At 37.6% G+C, this 21,774-nt stretch overlaps 1 protein-coding gene across 1 annotated transcript; it reads left to right on the forward strand.

Annotated features, from left to right (window-relative positions):
* The first annotated feature begins 11,878 nt into the window (after nt 1-11,878).
* On the forward strand, nt 11,879-12,805 carry LOC145671460 (uncharacterized). The gene has a single exon (XM_081740650.1). It carries the CDS (start codon nt 11,879-11,881, stop codon nt 12,803-12,805), a length of 927 nt encoding a protein of 308 aa, XP_081596776.1.
* The last annotated feature ends 8,969 nt before the right edge of the window (nt 12,806-21,774 follow it).

Genomic DNA, 21,774 nt, shown 5'->3' on the forward strand with positions numbered 1-21,774 from the left:
GCATAATCAAAATATATTATTTTTATTAAATAAAGAGTTACATATTTTAGATATTGTATTTGAGACAAGAGATAAAAGTTTCCAGTAATTCTATCACAGAAATATTGTCATATAGGAAATTTTGTCACGGTTATTTTTTCACCTTTGTTGAATTCAATAGAGACAAAGCAAACGATCAAACAGCTTACGTTATTTTAATAAAACTTAGAAAACAATTCAGTTGGTGTTGAACTCTGCAAAATTGAAGTTTCTGGTACTCGACGCAAGAACAAGCACCAGTAGGAGAAAATAATGTCTGCTTGAGCAAATGTTAAAAGCACGGGCAACATGGGGCACTAATGGGTTCATTATTCACTATTTACAAATATTAAATTTCGCGAATATAAAAATTTCAAAACAGAAAATAATAAACAAATATGGGAAGATACGCCAATCTGTTAATTTTCCCGCAGAATAGACGAAAATTTTCTTCGTTCTAGTACCGTTCTCTGAGTTCAAACTCTTGGACCTTCCAAGTTAACAGAGTCATTTGAAAAGAGTGGCCTTTTTAAAGAGCTATTAAAAGAATTATATTATATTTGAACTCTGAGTAAACATTGGCAAATTGTTATTGGATATATGTGAAGAGAACAAATTTCTATAAAGGAAGAAAAACGTATAAATATTTCTGGATGTTTCCTTTAAATATAGCCTTATCAACCTATTAAAAAATGAAACATGGATGGTGAACGCAACTTTTCAATGGCTCCAAAAAAAAAAAAAAAAAAAAAAAAGTATGTTATTTGAGGTGAGACTTCCTTTACTAGGTATACGCCCTAATGTAGACCAAGACACAAAATTCATATGAAGAACTGTTTCGTGTGGTGGTGCATCAGTGCAGTGAATTTAGTGAATATCCGGACCTGTAACTATGCTAATGGATTTTATTATAGCGTAAATGCAACTTTTGGAGATTCAACTCGTTTATAGCGTTACTTTTTTCACCTGACTCAGTCAACATGGAGGAAGGTCCAAGAGCTTGGACTCTTAGAACGGTACAAGAGCAATTAAAATTTTCGTTTATTTTGCGAGAAAATAAATCGATTTGCATTTCTTCCAATAGCAGATGTGCATCGATTAATACAAGTGACTTCGGAGGAAGAGCTGGAACTTCTGGACTATTTTGATAGCACTTACGTGTCAAACACGTATCGCCGTGTTAAATCTCGGTATGCTGTGGGGCAACCACCCAAACAGCAAACTAGAAGAGTGTTTCAGATTTTTCAGAAAGGGCTCTAATCTTTGTGCTTAACGTATAACACTGGAACTAAATGTTTGAAAAAAGATTGCTTGTTGTTTCCTATCATGTTATGAATAGTAGAAAATGAACATGTAAACCATTTATTGCATTAATACAAGTTATATTTTGTTTGCTAATTTTCTGTTCTGAAATTTTAATATTGCCAAAACTTAATTTTTGTAAATAGTGATATATAAATCCATTACTGGCCCATTTTGCCTGTACTTTTAACATTTGCTTGTGTTATTTTACTGCTGTTTGTTCTTGCTTCGAGGATCCGAAACTTTGATTTTCCAGAGTCGAACACCAACTAAATTGTTTTCCAACTTTGATTAAGATAAGGTCAGCTGTTTCGGTCGTTTACTTTGTCTCTACTTAGTTCAACAAAGGTGAAAAAATGACCATGACAAAATTTCCTGCATGCTAATATTTTGGTGACAAAATTACAAGTAACGAAATTACTATGTCGAAATTTCCGGTGAGCGAAATAACCTACATGCTAATATTTTGGTGACAAAATTACCGGTGATGAAATTACCTAAGTCCGCTAACACCCAACCTTTCAATAAATAAATATTTAAATTATTTTTAACAACTTGATAAAAACTAAATGGTAAGATAAACTTTGAAATAAAAAAAGGTAGGTGGAAGCAACGGGGAGGATTCCTTCAACTTACAAAAGCCGAGGTAACAAGGATCAAACTATTTATAAAGAAGGGGGCTGGAGGTAGTTGTATGTCTTGTTTTCTCTTTCTGGTCTATTTTTGAGCTGTGGATAAGGTAGTAAAAATTGGTATTCCGTGAGGGGATAATTTCTTCTATTTGTTACTACTATATTCTTCGTTAATATTGTAAGAAAGAAAAAAAAAAAACGAAAGCTGCAACCATTAATAAATCATATTTTCTTTAAATTGAATTTATCATTCAGTAACCCACTTTTTAACGACCAAAGTCAATAGTCTAAAACATTGTATAACAAAAAATAATAATAATAATAATAATAATAATAATAATAATAATAATAATAATAATAATAATAATAATAATAATAATAATAATAATAATCAATTATTCAACTATCGAAACACTCCTTTACTCCCTTATTCTTTGTAAACTGCAGTTCCAAACAATAGGCTTATTTCGGAAGGTAAGAGGAAACCACACATCAAGCTCGTTCAGATTGTATTAAATCATCATTGTGTCTGTTTAGAAATTTAAATGTTTCCAATCTACATCGTAAAAAATTCAAAATGAAATTTTTGAGTTTTACGTCCCACGGTTATGCCGGTTAGGCTAAAGGAGACGGTGATAATGAGTAATGAATGAAATGGTGGAATGAAGAAAGTGGGAGAAAACGGGAGAACCCTGAGAAAACCCACGCACACGGTGTTTGTCCACCACAAATTTCACTTGGCGGGGGCTGTGATCGAACCCGGGACCCCAAGCACCAGAGGTGAACGCTCTACCACTGAGCCACCGCGGCCCTTCGTAAAAAATTCAATATAACTTTTTCCCTGTCCTGTGTCCTCCTCCTTCGAAGTATGATTTATATAAATATTTAGTGATCTCAGATCACTAAGTACAATGATCTAAGATGTATCAAAAATAGGCCAAATGGATTGAGTTGCTTGGACGTAATATAGATAAATGTGAATTTTTAATCCTCTTCGGCGTGGCTCCCAGTCTGTCATAGGCGCCCGAAGGGGAGGGCAGGATGGGGCCTGGGCCCCCCTCTGGCTCACGAAAATGTATACTTAATATAGCAAACCATGTATATTAAATACGAGACATAATATAGCAACCATGTAGATGGGTCCCGCTCTAGAAAATTTTCTTCGGGCGCCCCTGCAGTCTGTTTATTTCATATTGTGACGTACCACTTTGACAAAGCTTTGCTGCAACAGTGTATTTCAGATCATGTTTAATGGAAATAGTATATTGAGAACAACGTGCTCTCTACTATGAGCAGTGAGGGAAAAAAAAACACCCTTGCAATTGTTTGACATGCTGATGCAGTAGCGTAGCCAGGATGTGTGTTTGGGGGGGGGCAAGTGCTGTTATAGGTACATATAGAAAAATTACAAACAAAAAAATATATAAACATAAAAATATATAAAAAAAATTACAAACATCAAAGTACCAAAGTACATTGTCGGACCTCTTTGGGAGGAACCCGGCCCCTCCGGGCCCCCGTTCCCTACGCCACTGTGCTAATGTGTGTATAATATGTTCGTATAGTTATCTACAAAACTTGTCGGTGTGATTCATCCAGCTGATTATTTATTAGTGTAAATATCAGTAATCATTAGTATATTATTTATTGGATTACGCTACAATACCAACTAAAATCCATTTCCTGGTCCAAATCTTTCTGTTTCTTCTATGCTTTCTTTTTATTCTTTTACTTTACAACACAATGTTTATAGCACCTGCACTTAAAACCATGGCCTCAGTTAGATCCATTTTGTTCAAGCAACTTGAGTAAACTGGAAAACTACCATGTGCTCAAACAACAGGCAAGAGGAAGAGCGAAAAATGTCCGCTTCTTTTTCTTCTTCTTTTACGCGCCTATTTTTACGCTAGGTGTATGGGCCAACTTACGGACCGAAATTTACGACATCATTTTACGGACCGAAAATGCGCGCTGAAAATACGCTAGTGTATGTTGGCCTTTACGCAAAAACTACAACTGATATAGCTGTCGTGTACATGTTATATGAAGGAGTACCGGTATCTCAAATGTGTTTGTGTGTCTGTGTGTTTTTTTAATGTGTGAGTTCAGAATGCCTCGATATGGGAACTATCAGGCACGTAGCCAAGGGGGGTCCGGGGGGTCCGGACCCCCCCCCCCCTTCGAGACCAGAAATTAAAAAATTACGGAATGATGAAACAAAATGAAATAAGAAAGAGAAAGATCAGCGTTAAAAATAATAATAAAAAAACTACAGGAAGCTTTTGGTTACTCTTTCTTATGAGGAGATTTGTATTACTTGCAATACATGGTGGCGAGGTGAGCGAGATATCCTGGAAGAGTCAGGGAATTTAAAATTTCTAGAAAAGTTACGGAATTCTCGGAATTTCTGCTACAATTCAGGGAGATATTAAGCTTCCTAAAACATAGTGTAGCAGCTTGGACATTTTTAAACATAATTTTTCTTCATCGCATCCTTGCAATATCAAACATAAACATGTTATTTCAAAAACAATTTTCTACTGATCCTTTAACCTGTCAGTTGGATCCGACAGTAGTGGACGGAATAATAAAAAACAAAAATTTATATGCAAAAGGAGTTGTATTAGCATTTGATTCAACAGAAAAAGGAACGCAGCTATTGTAAAATATTTTACAAGACATTATTGAGTATGTACTTTTTATAATAGTGAATATGTACTTTTCATAATAGTTGAGATCATAATGAAAGGAACATTGTTATATATGAGTGAACAAAGAAAGGAACGTAAGTATTATAAAATCTTTTTCAATACTTTTTTTTGTTATCTTACTCGAGATTTCTTCATAGTTTGTTATTAAAATACTTACTAACATATCCTCATTTTATTGTCCTAACAAACCAATATATGTTGATAGTAAAGTAGTTTAGATTCATCGATTCCTGTTCCTTGAGAATTTCATGTCACCCCCCCCCCATTACGAAATCCTGACTAAACAAAAAAATATATGTTCCAGTAAAACAGTTTAGAATGATCGAGTCCCTGGTGTGATAACCACAGTATTTCATTGACGGACCCCCCCCCTTCACGAAATCCTGGCTACGTGCCTGGAACCATGTGTAACACGATACATGTCTAGACGTAATCAAATTCTTGCCATACTCGTTGGAACATATCCTGAGAGATAGTGGAAGCAAATTATTCAGTCCTGCGCTTGAGCTCTTCAACATTTTCTGGTAACGGTGGCACATACTCACTATCTTTTATGTATCCCTATAAGAAGAAGTCACAGGGAGTTAGATCCGGGGATCTTGGAGGCCTCGTGTCGAAACACTGATCATTTTCCCCTGCTCGCCCTATCCAACGTTGAGATAACTCATTGTTCAGAAATTCATGAACTTCTTGATGATAATGGGGTGGGGCTTCGTCCTGCTGGAACTCATGCATTAAAAAAATGAGATACTCTTTCCTATGACATATACACGACAGCTATATCACTTGTAGTGTATATACGTATCCTAAGGGGAGGTTTCAAAAGAATTTCCGTGAAGTTTTCAAAATATATCTTCCAAATATTTTCCATAAGCTTCTTCTTTGTGCTAAACGCCAGGTACTTCAGTTAGTTGAACCAGTATTATCTCACAAATGTTACGTGGTTTTCTGTTTACTTAGGAGCAAAGATAACAAGAAAAGATATGAAAGCCAAAACGGAATTTTTTTTAAAAAAAGTTCAATTCGTTTTGTCAAAGCAACTTTTTCTTTCTTTTGTTACCCGGTCAGTTTGTTTTAACTTGTTAAACACAATATTAGTAGCACATTGACGCAAATGGGGTGGACACATTTGCGTGTTACGTTACCTTACACTATGCTCACACCCAAGAAGAAATAATCAACATTTCTTTGTGGAATTTTAAGATCAACTTCTACTGTATACATTTTTGTTTCACAAATAAAGACAACTACTGTGTGAGACTGATAAACATGTAAAGTACAGATAAATACTTCAGCGTTGTGTTACTCAATTATATACCTTTGGTTTTCTTCTGACGTCACTAGGCTACTTGTGAATCAGTATGTAGAAGTTATGTCCTCGATGAACTTTCCCAGGGCTGTTAAAAGAGCGGCCTTGATGTGTTATATTCTTAGTAATCTCTTAGCGCTTTATTTGCTCTAAACATACGATTTTTTTCAAGTGTTTATTTTGTATTCCCTTCTCATGGAAAGTGCAAGTCACTTTATTTATTTCTAGGTGAAATATTCTTGTAAACTCATACACAGCATTGCCAAGCCGGAAAGCAAAACTATCTGAAGAAGGTTCACCATACAATACCTTTAAAGATTCTTAAAATAATAATAATAATAATAATAATAATAAATATCTGGATAAATATCTTAATTGATTTATTTTTAAAAAAATATTTCTTTGTTTTCTATTCATTATTCAACACTATAGGCTTATTTAATATATATTCAGGCCCGTATCCACGGAAGGAACGGGGGCCATTCCCCCGGAGCATTATACCCCTAAAATTTTCACGGTAGGCTTACAAATGAACCATAATATAGTGATTAACTCTCAGGTTGTACTCTAAGGCTAGTAGAGACAATGATGAAAAAGTGGTTGTTAATGATAAAACGAAAGTAGTGGGAGAAAGCGGGAGAACCCGGAAAAACTCACACACATAATGTCTGCCTACCACAAAGTACATTTATCGTTGGCTACGATCGAACCACGGACCCGACGCACCTGAAGTGAGCTGTTCACCACTGTGCTACCGCTGCCCACACTCGGAAATTCAGCTAAAAAATCTAACATTATTGTTTATTTGTACGAGTAGTTGTAATGTTGATAAATAAAGATCGTTCATTTACTACTGACAGCTAAATGTTTGTCTGTTATGCTTAATTACTATATTGTTTACATAATATTAACAACGTTTGATTTACTAACTTGGTAATTATACATGAGTTTGAATAAATTAAGCTTATGACGTCAATATACAATAAAAAAATGAATATACAGTACTTTAGTATGCTATAAGACGGTGAAAGAATGTAGTCAAATCTATATTTGTATCCTGTTATATTGATGCGTTGGTCGAGAGCAAGATGACGAATTAGTTCATTTCTCCTTTCGTTATCACATTTTATTTTTAACCCCTATATAATCTATTTTCAAAGCAGTTTGAATCTTTATATAAGGAATGCTAATTAAACTAGGTCTTAACATAGCACTTAACACAGGTTGTAGATGTATTTTTTCTTCTTCTTCAAATCTTTCGAGCTGACAAAATTGAAGCTTATCCAATAGGTTTGCTTTATGAAGTAGATTATCGCCAACTCCCATTAACAAGAAAAAGTCAAGTGTTTTTTTTTTTTTTTTTTTTTTTTTTTTTTTTTTTTTTTTTTTTTAGAGAATGTCCTTTACTGTTAAAGGGGCATGTGTGTTAAAGAGAGGTGTGTTTGTTTCTGTAAATAAATTATATTGAAGTATAAAAGTGCTATATTTAGATGTAAACACTTATAGATACAAACTACGTTCTTAGATTTATTTCTGGAATAAGAGTGCGTTATAGTACGAAGCAACATGTGGTGGACATTGACTTCCTGATATAGTAAGTAGAGTTATCAACCTACTACAATGACCAGATACCGCTCAATAATACTATTAAAATTATGTTCTTTATCATTGAAGCGAGCGTCGTAGCGAAGCTTCTACCATTTGACTCGATCAGTATTCTGTCTGTTCAATGGTTCCAAGGTAACTCTCCTGAAACTTATTCGATTTTAATGATACTTGGTATGTACTTTTCTTCAACTTGCAGAAATAATTATATTATTTAGGGTTGCAATCTACCAATAGTAAGGGCGTAAAATGTAAAATCAGCCCCCGTATTGTAAGTTTGAACATGCATATAAGAGAATTTTTCTATAAATCTTAGAAAAAATGGCGTAAAAAAGACAAATCATAGTGTATGGTTTCTTTATAGCATTGAGATCATCCCCACAGCTCGGACTCCAAATCTCAAATTATATTAGAAGTGCTATTATATCATGACTTTCAGCGCAAGAATGTTAGTGTTTATAACAATGATTTACTAATAGGAAACTTAATATAGAAACCGGTGATTTCAGTTTCGGCTGCGCTATTTTGCGAGTAAAACTGCAACTCGTGTAAACAATTCAGTTTTATTAAAACTAATTTTGCTTAATAGCAGTTTATAGTGATGTAGTCGATAAAACAATGGTGCGGTGACCATAGTTAGTACTGTAATCCATTAAGTTTTTGAGAACAGAACAGAAGTTTAGAATATTGGACTTATACCAGTTAAATAGTGCAATACAACATTAAACTCAGTTCTGATGATATTTGAGTTTAATCTTAATCAAATATGGCTAGCATTATGAGCTAAATTGGTATTAGACCTGATTTATCTTGACAGTAGCTGCTAACATACTTCTTTTACGCTACTGTATAAAATACCCTTCAAATACAGGAACTTTACACTGCGAGCAAGAGCGCCGATTTCTCTGTAAATTTGGAAGGGGGCATTCAGACGCAGAAGGTACATGTATGAAGATTTTAAGACAAATTGCACTCAAATAATGCCAAATATTGTATATTCATAAACACAATAGGAGGCCGAGGCCCACATGAGCTTTGGGGGGCCCGGGACCCCCAGGATCGGCGCCCTTGACTGCGAGCCTCATCTTATCTATCCTGCAGTTTGGTCACTTTTGGCGCACCCCGTAAAAAATAACAACCATTCCGAACATAACACTGACAACATTTCATCATCGTATCTTAATAACTTCCTCGTGATAATTAAAATTTTTACGATACCCCTCGTATGTCTTTTATGACAATCGTAGATGCTCACAAAACAGTGTATACCCTGTGAAAATTTTGGAATTATAGCACTAGATCTATATGAAAGGTGTAGAAGGAAGAACGCAAAATATTGTTCACAGTAACAGTAACACATGTGAGCATTTGCTTGTATTATGTATATTTTCTTTGACTCTTTTCCATAATTCTCAGAGCTTGGGATTAAAATTTGGCAAGAAAAAGCTGTGAATTTAGCTCCTTAATAAACATTAATTACTCCCACCCGATTTAAAATATGATCTACGATATATTTCGTTAACATATTACATTTTCATGGGATGTTGCGAAAGTTTTTTGAGGTTTCATTAGTCATTACCAGTGTTTCGATTGAAAATCAATCGAGGACGAGAGATTGAACATAGTCCTTCTTCACACGCTTTCCTCCTTCTTTTTTTAACTTCAAAACTATGTTAGCGTAAGTGTCGGAAGTCTTTAAGAACGGCTATGTCCGCCCATCGACAGAGTAATGACGTAAAATACATCTGTCCGTGTTGCAGGGTCATCCGGGATCACCGGGTCAGATCGAGTCTAAGAAACGAGATCCACATCTGGTGACTCGGACAAAAGTCGTGATCAGGGCCGGCTCTACCATCTGTGCAACACGTGCATTTCCACGGGGCGACGGAATACGTCATAACTATATTATTTAAAATAAATACTTCTTGTTGGAAACAGACTTCATGATGATGGTAATTAAATTTTTTAAGCTGACTTTCTATTTGAATATTACATTTATAAACCATGTTTAGGTCGCATGGTCAGTGCTAAAGCAAATGGTCAAACAAATCCCAGAATGAATGTTTGATTGTTCTCAAAGACAAAAAACTCAATTCTCGAACAGTAGCAAACACCTGTTTCATTTAGTTAGTTATCACAGTTTTGATATGGAAACTAGTCTTGCCTTTGTCACAAACAAGTTCCTTATTATTGAAGGTAGAAACGAGTTTACTTTTTATTTTTTTACAGATATAGAAGGAAAATGAATAAATAAATATAAAAGAGCTACTTGCACTGGAGTTGTAAACTAATAAGCTCGAGATTGAAGCTCGAGATTGAATTCTATAAAAAGGATTACTATCTTTTCTCTGGAGGTGTGTTTGCTTTATCTCTGACTAACATAATATACTGTATTATTATTTAAAGAAAAGAAAATAGAACAACAATATTTTAGTTTAGGCCTTTCTGAGTGCGAATGCACTTTCCCTTCCATTTATTGTTCATGATGGGGTTGTATACTTAAAATCGTGGCTTTTAAGATTTGTTCTTTTTGGAGAAACGGGGGCGCCAAATGATGCTATTGCAGGGGCGGCAAATTGCCTAGGGCCGGTCCTGGTCTTGATTCGAGTAACTCGTGTCCCATGTCATTTAAGTGGTCAGTCTTCTAGATGGTCTTCTGTATTTCTAGTCTGTATTTAGTCTCTCTAGGCTAGTTTCAGAGATGCTGGACGAACCTGTGAGTCGAATAAGACGAAAACGGAGAAAATAAATCGGCCACCGAGATCAAACCCGAACTCTCCGGTTAACAGGCAAAAGGATCTGATTACGTCACCGCGACTGCTGTTTGTACATTCTGTACATTGCTGAAATTATTTCCTATTTACTATAGTCAAACATACAGCATACATAAAGCATACATAAACTTACTTAACATATCAGATTCTTTTTCTATGATTTTATCATACAATTACGTAAAACTACTAAAAAAGAGTTTGCTATACATCTGTGCAAACACGAGTCTTATTTGAAGTAAAAATTGACTTCCTTCCTGCTCCATTAACACTGCCATTTCTCATGAGATAAGATAATTTTTCAGCGCGTACAGCAACAGATAATGTGTCTGACCTATACAATATTCGTGACGTCATTAGCAAAATGTTTGACGTCATTGCCTTTTCTCTTGGGCAAATATCGTGGATAGAAGTGCATACTCATGTCAATCAACGGAGAAGGTCGAATGTAAACCTGCTACATCGAGTGGGGAGTGACCAGAGGGATATTATTACTATACATACAGGAATCAAGAATGTAGTAACAATAATTCTCTTTTCCGTTCTATTGCATATAGTGGATACCAGGGGCGTCATTCCGTACTAGCTTTCACAAGAATTGCAGGGGGTAACGCAACGCGAAAGTCAATATCACTGTTATATCTATAAAGCGCAGATTTTGCGTTGTGTTGACGCAAATCCTTGCGGAATGGGAGCCCATGTATCTAACCGCTTGTATGAGTTATAGGGTTCATCCATAGTACTAATACTCATCAAGATTCTTTCCGTACATGTTATTTTAGTAAATACGAAGCGTTACAGCCTAAAAAAAGAAAAAAAACTCTGGCTGACCAGATGACTTTTAATTGGACGATGTATAGTATATGAATTTCTGTCTCCATGTCTTACTTTGTAACTTACTTGAAGAATATTCTCTCAGGTCTAACGATGCTTATTGAAGAACATAAATGGTATCTCTCTGGAAATTGAAACCAATAAATTAATTTGACATTAATCCTAAAATATTTTTTAGCGTTTAACGAAAAAACGACCCATGAAACATTTACCAACTGATGCATCTTATTGGGACCGTATGTCTCAATGGTAGAGCACTTGGTACCTGGTCCTACTCAAGCTCTCGCCAAGAGGGTTCTGTGGTAGACAGGCGCGCATCCAGAAATTTTTGTACGGGGCGAAATCCAAGCTTTGGAGGTCTCTATACTATTATCTACTACGTCTATGTACCGGGTGTTCAGAAAATAACTATGCAGTGCCATGTTGTATCGTGCTAAGTGCTGACTGATATGATTGTCAATTAGTAATACACTTTTCATTGTTTAACATATTTGAACCATATTTGACCAAGTATTTGTATTTGTTGACAGGTTTGATTGAAGACCAACATCTTGTGTGACATGAGTGGGATCCAGGTCATCATGCTGATGATTGAACAAAGACTGTTTCTTGTGGAGCATGTGTTTCGCAATGGAGACAAGTTTACCTCAGCAGTAGAAGCTACATTTCCAGCGAAGTTCCTGCAGCAGAGTTTAGATGCCTAACCGCAATGCTGTACGGAACCTCATCACCAAGTTTGGAAACATCGGAAGCGTTCATAATGCTCCAAAACCAGTTAGGCCGTCTACAGCCACATCCGCAGAGAAGGTGGAGGAAGTGCAAGACGTGATGCTGCACAGTTCAAAGAAATCAGCTCAGCAGGCCCACGTGTCCTTGGGTTCCGCTCACAAGATTCTCCGAAAGTCACTGTCCATGTATCCGTACAAAATTTTGGTCGTGCATGAACTGAGGGACACCGATCGCCCGGCGCGTGTGAACTTTTGCAACTGGTTCCTGTCCTTCCTGCAGGACAATGGTGAGGGTATTCTTGACAAAACGTCTCTCACGGATGAGGCATGGTTTCACCTCTCCGGTTACGTGAATAGCCAGAATAGTCGTGTGTGGAGTACGGAGAATCCGCATGAATTTCATGTGTCCCCACTGCATGATCAAAAGGTTGGTGTTTGGTGTGCCGTGACTCGTAAACGCATCATTGGGCCCATCTTCTTTCAGGACACCATAAATGCAGAATATTACTGCACCTGCATTCTGGAGCCCTTCCTAAGTGAACTGAATGAGGACGAAGTTGAGAATAACTTGTTCCAACAGAATGGGGCGACTGCACATACCTCCCACAAGGTGATGAGCTTTTTACAGGACATCTTCGGTGACCGCATCATCTCTCGAGGACTCTGGCCTCCGCGTTCCCTCGACTTGATTCCACCGGATTATTTTCTATGGGGTACGTTGAAGGGAAAGGCCTATGAAGGCAATCCACACACAATACAAGAACTCCAAGCTGCACTGACACGTCACATTCGGAACATCACTCTTGATGTTCTTCATAACGTCTTCAAGAACATGCAGGAACGTGTACAACTGTGTCTTCAAGTGCAAGGGGATCACTTCCAGCATCTCTTATAACTTCCATGACATTAACGTTTAGCTTTGAGTTAATTTCAGTTGTTTAAAGTGGTTTATGAAAAATAAAATACGACAAGTTATGACCTGCATAGTTACTTTCTGAACACCCTGTAATATGCCTTCCAATGTAGTATAAATCGTTTTCCTAGAGGGAAAAGTCCAGAAAGGATAGTTTACTCTTGGGGTAAGTTGTTTCTGGATAATTTTATCAAAAACGACTCAGGCAATTTTGTTCACATTTCATAAATAAATATTTAATTAACAACGCTATAATGTGGTATAAGCCCCTCCTACTCAAAAAAGTCAACAGGAAATAGTTTACTCTTGCAGGTGATTTTTTTTTCTGAAACTACCCAGGCCACTTTATTTACATTTCCTATTCTTTTTTTCATTAAGAACCCTATAAAGAAGTGTAGGTCTTGGAAATTTAAAGAAAGTGTAACATGAAACTGTAAGCACAGTAAAATGAAATTAACATTTACGAGGGTCATCCACAAAATAGACTGTGAAGTTATTCAAAACGAAAAACACAATATTTATTGGAAAATATAATCCTGTTACATACCTGAAGATTCTCTTACTTCTCTACATAATCATCACCTTCATTTAAACATTTGTCGCATCTGTTCACAAGCTTAAGAATTCCCATTTTATACTCTTTCTCCCGCCCGTTTATTAAGTCAGATGCTCACTGTATTCTCCAACTCTTCAGCACTTCCAAAACGTTTAACGCCCAGAAACTCTTTCAGCATAGTGAAAAGGTGGAAATCGCTAGGAGCAAGGTCCGGAGTATAGGGTGGATGATCAAAAAAATTTCCCATCCGAATGAATCCAGCAATTCTTGAGTTCACAGGCAGTGTGAGGGACGGTTGCCATAATATTTCGTGTTGACAGTCTGGTTGAATTTTATCAGTTTTTTTAGGGTGATGAGTTATGATGACGCCATTCAAGTGATTGGCACTTGCTTTCTAGGGTGATGTGAGACACCTAGGTTTCATCATCAGTCAAAATCCGATCAAGAAAGGCGTCTCAATTTTTGTGATATCGTGTCAAGAATGTCAATGCTGAGCCCATTTTCTGAGATTTGTGTTGATCACTCAGTTGCCGCGGAATCCATCACGAACAAATTTTGTTGAATTCGAAATGTTGCGACATAATTTCGCCAAACAAAAAACAAGAAATACCACTATTTGATATGAACCATGTTTGATCCCTACCCCATCTTTGATTTTAGCCCATTGATTTCTATCGGTAACTGTTTCCACGTGTTCTTTGAAATTAATTACAATTTTAGTTATTTGATTTTACTGTTTTCGTTTTCAAATCTATCTACATAGTCCCTTATATGAAAAAATTAAATTTAGTTATTTTCTAATTTTAATATTTAATGATCAAAGGTATTTTAACTAATATGGAATATTAGATTTATATCTAATGCAAATTCATTTTGAAAATAAAGGGACAAGAAAAAAACTCAGTAAAATCACACTATCATTTCAAAGAAAACAAATAAAGTTGGCATATACAGTATAAATTATGGATTGAGAAGCAAGAAATGACGTACTTATTTAACACTGTTTGGCTGTGGTCTACCTCTCATATAGCCTTGCTTACTGCTGCAAAGGGACATTATACTCTTAAATAAACAAAACAATAAATAAATTGTGCCATCACAGTTCGTACAAGTATAAGATTTGAACCTTGAAATATAAATATTTTGTCAATGAGACGATGACACTTTGATTTGATCCAAAATGAAAGAACCAGGAAGAGCAGAAAAAAAAAGGAAAATCGTTTCGGAAGCGAAATATCAGAGACCATGAAGTGTTACAGAGAAATAAAGTTTGAAAGACCATCTGTATTTCACTGCATGGCCTTGAGATAGGAAATGAATTTTTCAACGCTTCTATCATAGACTGTATCAATATAGGTCATGTTTGTATTACTGGACAGAGTTGTAACCTTTAACATTGAAAGAGTCATGTCAATATTTAACCATATTTCATCTTTGAAGAGGGAGCGCGATTTTTATTTTTCAAGTAACAAGGTGAATCTTCAATATAATTTCTTTACACTTCAACTGTTCCTCCTAAGCGACGAGTTGAACGAAGAATGCGGATCCGGATGTGACGTTATAAATATTTAGATGACGCATGTCACTTGCCTCGTTTGAAGAAGTTCCCTTGAAAAATACATCTACAGAAACACTTTGAATTTACGTTGGAAAAGCTTTCATTAAAATATTAATTATGCTTGTTATGAAGCATGAAGGACATAAAGTCAAAATATAGTCTGTATTACTTGCATACATACCTATCGACACCTCATTATAGTTTGTGTTTCCAATGTCGAGGACTTTTTTTTTTTTTTTTTAAACTAATCCAACATATACAAGGTTTCTCTGAAAGATGGCCAATATGTAAAAATGAAATTCACTATGTTTGTGACTTAATCGCTTTTGAACTACCCAACCGATCTCCATCAAATTTTCAACATATATGAGATACGGGAATGGAAGTGCTTTTACCTTTTCACTTCGACGGTACAGCATAGGGGAGGGGGAGGGGAATATATATATATATATATATATATATATATATATATATATATATATATATATATATATATATATATATATATAATTATTATTAAGTATTCTGCCTTTCGGCAGGTCATGGGACTGAAGACTTGTTTTCTTTTTTTCAATTTTAGATTTAGGCCTGGAAATGTTTGTTCCACGTTTTTCGACCCTCAGCTCCCTCTTTTAACTCCCTATATTTTCTTCTGTTTCTGAAATCATCGATCAGTTGTGTTCTTCCTATTTCTCGTTTTCTTTTCATCTTTCCTTCTATGGCGGTATGAAGAAGACAATTTCTTAGCAAGATGTGTCCAATCCAATTGGCCTTCCCACGAAGGATGTTGGCTAAAAGTGTTCTCTTCTCTCCTATCCATTTTAAAGTATATTCGTTTGTTGCTCTCTCTGTCCATTTTATCTTCTCCATCTTCCTCCAACACCACATTTCGAAGCTCTCTAAATATTTCTTCTCAAACTTCCGTAATGTTCTAGTCTCTGAACCGTATAGTCCAATGCTCCAGATATAGCACTTGACCAACTTCTTCCTAAGTCCAATATTGAGCTTGCTAGTTAAGAGTGATTTTTTCTTGTTGAATGCTTCTTTGGTTATGGCAATTCTTGACCTGATCTCTTTCGTGGAGTAGGCGTCTCTTGTCAAAATACTTCCCAGCATACTAGAAATTCTTGACCTCTTCAAGTTCTCTTTCTTCTACTCTGATCCGTAAAGTCGCGTTTCCTCGGGATATTCTCATGGCTTTCGACTTTTCGATGTTGATTTTTATTGCATATAGTTTTCCGGTGTCAACTATTTTGTCAATCATCTCATGTAGTCCTTCTTCGATTCCAGCTATAATAATTGTATCATCTACATACCTGATCTTGTTAATGATCTGCCCTCCAATCTTGAAATATCCAATTTCCATTAATGCTTCCTTTATGTCTGTGAAAGATGGCCAATATGTAAAAATGAAATTCACTATGTTTGTGACTTAATAACTTCTAAACTACCCGACCGATCTCGATCAAATTTTCAACATATATGAGATTCGAGCCTGGAAGAGCTTTTACCATTTCAATTCGACGATATAGTGTAGGGGAGGGGGTATATGTGACCATGATCGAAAATGACCAATATTAGTGAATTGAATCCATAGTTTTTGGGGTCGCTGAGACGAACAGAGATACTTCCGATGCCGTTTTATTTCAACCTAGCGAAGGAAGTAATCAACACTAGTACACTATGTGTAGAAGTCTTCGAGTAGAGTAAAATCAAAGTGCTATTTGAATACTGTGTTTCACAATATTGAGTTTTTTTCAACAAAATTTTCGAGAATATTTTTAAAAATCGACGGTGGGGGTTTAATTCACCCTCCCATTATTACATGATTTCAACATCAAGTAACGGGGATGATGGGAAAACCTCAGAAAAAAATACATATTGCACCAAAATCATATACCGGTATATTTTACGACGGTGATCGTAAAATATATTTCATTTAAGTTGGAGAGGAGAGGATGATTCACTCCCTCATAATATTTATTTCAACCCTTAGCAGTAGGTGTTTGTAAGGAATCAATATAGAATTAAACTACATCGTATCAATATATTTCTATGAAAATTATCGTGGAACATATTTCTTACATCGGGGAGAAGGACTGAGGAACTAAATAACGTCCCTCATTCTCGAGTGATTTTAAACCCAAGCAGTAAGATAATTGAGAATCCGAAACAATATAAACAATATAAACAATATACATAGCATCAAAATAAAATGCGAGGGCTGTCCAGAAAATAACAGATGTTTTGAAACAAAAAAAAGTAACAGAATGAACAAATCAAAATTGCATTATACACATTTGAAAGGTACGCTCTTAAGCTATTTTTCCACATAATCGCCATGCAAATTAAAGCACTTGTCATAGCGTGGCACAAATTTTTCAATACTGTTGCGGTAGAAATCTGCCGCTTGCGATTTCAACCACTGACTTACACCGACATGCAGTTCAGCGTCAGTATCAAAGCGTTGTGTAGCGAGCAGGTCCGTATTTATATATTGTGCGCCCCTGTGCTGTAAATAATTTGCCCCCTCCCCCCTGGCACAAACTTTTGTCTCAAACAAGGAAACAAGCCACGATTTTGCAAATATACCAAATGACCTGTTTCAGATATCTAGGTTACACTTGAGCTAAGATCTGGGAGTGCAAAGTCCCCATAAGAATAGCATGGAGGCCATTTTAAAAATAATCGAAAACGACCAATATTAGAGTTGAACTCATAGTTTTTGGGGTCGCTGAGATGAATAGTGAAAGTTTTAATCCAATTCAACTTCAGTCATACTCCACTCCTCAGGGATGGTGCGAGATTTTAAAAGTAATTGCTAATGACATATATCAGTGTTGTTGAATTCAAAGTTTTCGAGATCCCTGAGTTTAACGGTATCAGTTTTCATGATGTAAGTTTATCCTCACCCCTTGGGGTTAGGGTGGGAAAGGATGACTTTAATCAGATAAGCTAGAGCTAATTAGTAACTACTGTAATTAAAGCGAATTAAACACATTAACATATATTCACGCGCTTGGGCGAGACTCTGTGGGTTGCTAGTTTTAAATATTACTTTATTGTGAATCTTTAAAAAAAAATCCAAAATTTTGCCGCCCCCTAAATTCTGCGCCCTGTGCTCGAGCACCGAATAGCAATTACCTAAATACGGGCCTGATAGCGAGCCATAAAATTTGGGGGAAATGTTCAGCAAGTTCCGTAATCGTTAAAGGACGATTTGCATGAATTTTGTCGTCGATTTGCCTCACCAGTTCATCTGACACAAGGCTAGGCCTACCACTGACGTCCTAATCGTGAACATTGCAACGGCCATTTTTAAAATTAATGCACTATTGCCTCACTCGGCCTTCATACATTATTCCGTGTCCGTACACTTCAAACAGTTGGCGGTGACTTTCAATTTTTGTTTATTGCCAACAATTACAAAAGGCACCTCACAAGAGGCGGGATTTTCTATTACAGCGTACATTGTAACACGCCACAGAAAGCACAGTAAGAGCATCACCGTCCTGACGCTACCACAGCTGGATGTGTTTTGAGTGCGGCAACGTTCTGATACCAAGATGGCGACTCTAGCCTCACCCACTGCGCGGTAGGCCAAAACTTCTGGTACTTCCTGAACAACTCTGGTATATATCAAAATAAAATATAAATTATGTAACGTAAATTTCGTGTAGCATTTTGTTTTAACTGGTGCAACTTATCCCTCATTTGAGAGTAACTATACCTCAGATTCTTGTCTGAATTTATCTATAAGCAGTCAGGATTATGCGAAAGCCATAAAGAGACATTATATACAGATAGAATAAATTCTACGATAGTTGGTTTGAGGTATCAGGAGGAACAATATCGCCGACCTCATTCGTGACTGATCTTATTTAAATGCAGTGGGGATGATTGAAAAACCTCACAGAAAATTCTATCACCGACCTCATTCGTGACTGATCTTAATTAAATGCAATGGGGATGATTGAAAAACCTCACAGAAAATTCCATCACCGACCTTATTCTTGACTCGTCTCAATTAAATGCAGTGGGAATGATCGAAAAACCTCACAGAAAATTCAATATTGTACATAATCGAATATATTTTCTTACGATACCTGTTGTGAAATATCTTTCGGAATCACCTCACATATCTTTAACACTGCCTTAGAATTGTGATGACTACGTAGTTTATTTTGGAGTGATTCAAAGAGGAAAGAGTCGCACGGGATGAAGTTAGGTTTGTCAAATCTACAAAATAAAATTACCAGCACTGCTCATAATCCTCAGAACATATTAAGAATTTTTGTATTTTAAACATTGGAACATTTAGTTGAGCCTGACAAAAATACAGATCAGCTGGTAAAATACCTAGGTAAGACCAAAGTTGTGGATGCATTGACACATAAGCCCTCGCATTGTCAATGGTGAAAGCTCCATCCATCCCGATGAACTCCTGGTTGTTTCTTGGTAATATGCTTTCTTAGATGCTTCAGAATCAACTTCGAATACTGTCCTACTGTAACTCCGCCATGGCTGGTCCCAAGCCTGTGCTGAAAAAGGGGAAGGGACCCCTCGCCTGATCACCGGTTCACATGCCTTGTGGTGACCCGGTGTGCCCTTGAGGGGGAGATAGGAGTTGGATGTGCGGTTCTGAATTGTTCTCCCACTTATGGACTAGTCTTATTCGCCGTACAACCTACCGACGGAGGTGAGGATTCAGCTATCCCCCGAAATTGGCTACTAACTCGTGCCATTGGATCTGGGAGAGTATGTGTTATCTTGTCACGTCCTCATCGAGTAGGTAGTGAAAACTGCCACCCCTACCGGCGGAGGTGAGACTTCGGCTGTCCTCCGAAATGGGCACCTAGGCCATGCCCTTGGGTCCGGGAGATAAGGCTACGTGGTACTCCAATAGGTATGAAAGAGGGGTAATAGCGTGCTCAGTGGGACAGACCCACTCCCTACCGGGAGGATGATTAGATACTGTCCGCAAAGAGCGTTTCGTGCGTGCTCTTGGGTCCGCGATGTGATACTTTGTATCCTAACGCACACTTGTATCTGAGGAGTGCTGAGGTAGTGGCCGCTTCCAAATGGACATTCTCTTTAAAGGGAGACAGTTTACAACAGCCACTGGGTCTTGTAATGTACCGTGTATCTCTACTGTAAGTAGAGGAAGTTTCGTATTGCTTGAACGGCCCTACCGAGGGAGGGTATGGTGGTCCCTCTCAATGGTGGCGTACACATACCATTGGATTCGGAATGTAGCTTAGCTACGACGTGTACGTGATACCTAAATACGATAGAGATAGGTAGCCCTGTATTGCTTGGGCGAGCCTACCAGGGGAGCTACGGCTTCCAAATGAACATGTATGCTTTGGAAGACGGTCTACATCAGTCATTGGCTTTCGTAATGTACGGTATTCCTCTATCGTAATTAGAGAAAGTGGGCCCGAAGTCCTGGGTTGAGGCGACATGGCTTACAATAAGAAGCTCATGACCCTACCAGGGGAGCTCGCTCCTAAATGGCCACTGTTTTTAAAGGGAGACAGTCTACATCAGCCCTTGGGGCTGGCAATGTGCGGTGTACCTCTATCGTAAATAGAGAAAGCCTTATGGGGCTAGCCTACTAGGGGAGATACGGCTCCCAAATGAAAATGCCTGCTTTGGCAGACGGTCTACATCAGTCATTGGTTCTGGTAATGTATGGTGTACCTCTACCGTGGTTCGAGGAAGTCCCGTATTGCTTGGACGATCCTACCGGGAAGGGAAGGCACCTGTGTAACGGTTTTTGATCCCAGTGGAAGGGAAGAAACTCTGTGGGATATGGGCTGGCATCAAACTCAAATGGTGACTTAATATGCACCATTGGATCCGGGATGAGATACGACAGTATCTCGACGTGTGTATGGTTCCTCTACACAGAAGGCGAATGGAACGATAGAAGTAGACAGGGGTAGGATTGAACAAGCCCCTCGCACATCACCTTGGGCTCCAGGATTGAATTGGACTCTGCCGGGCTGTGGTCACACCGTGGAATCCGGTAGCTCATGGGAGCGAATCCCAGGAATCTGGGTAACGGCAATCATGGGCAGGAGGTGAGCTTGCTTTGAAACGCTCGGGTACTATGGCTGCAGAGTAAAGGAGGGCTTACTCGCTAGCAGTCTACATCCAGCAATAGGTAACTGGTAGGCAGGACTTCGGTTTTGCCGCGTAGTGGGCGTATCTCACTCCCTTAGAGAATAGGGTTTACCGTGCACTGAAGGGACTGAACTTGACAATGCACAAGTGCACGAGGACACAACGACCAAGTTAGAGGAACTACGAGTCAGGTGCCCTTTTTTTGGCCGAACCGGTCCATTCGGCCACGAGCACCCCCTCCGTGATTGCGCTAAATCGTGGAAGTAGTAGACCACTAGATCCTAATGTCCTACTGTAAGTGTAGCAGGTGGCTGTAGTAGATCATCACATTAAAGAAGTTAATCAAGAACATTTTCATGAACTTCCCCGTGGTTATATGGTCATGAACTTCCTTTACGCGGGCGACCGGAGTTCGATTCACTATGTGAACTCATGCACGAGGAAAATCTAAAAGTCTTTGCGCCTATTTTTTCGCGCGTGTAATAATTTTGATACAAAATCGAGATATACGAGCATCCGGTAGGCTTTCCTCGGGATGGCACTAGTGTAACTTCTGATTTCTTCCATCGCATGACTTTGTTATCAGTTGACAAAAATAGCCGGAATGACGTCCACGTCATATGAGCAGCGAAATGTTATTCGTTTTCTGTGGTGTCAGGAACATATAAACAGATATTCGCCGAGAAATGAAGCAATCTTATGGGGACA

Source organism: Thermobia domestica, chromosome 15 (genome assembly GCF_964235325.1).
Source record: "Thermobia domestica chromosome 15, izTheDome1.hap1.1, whole genome shotgun sequence".
Taxonomy (NCBI): Eukaryota; Metazoa; Arthropoda; class Insecta; order Zygentoma; family Lepismatidae; genus Thermobia; species Thermobia domestica.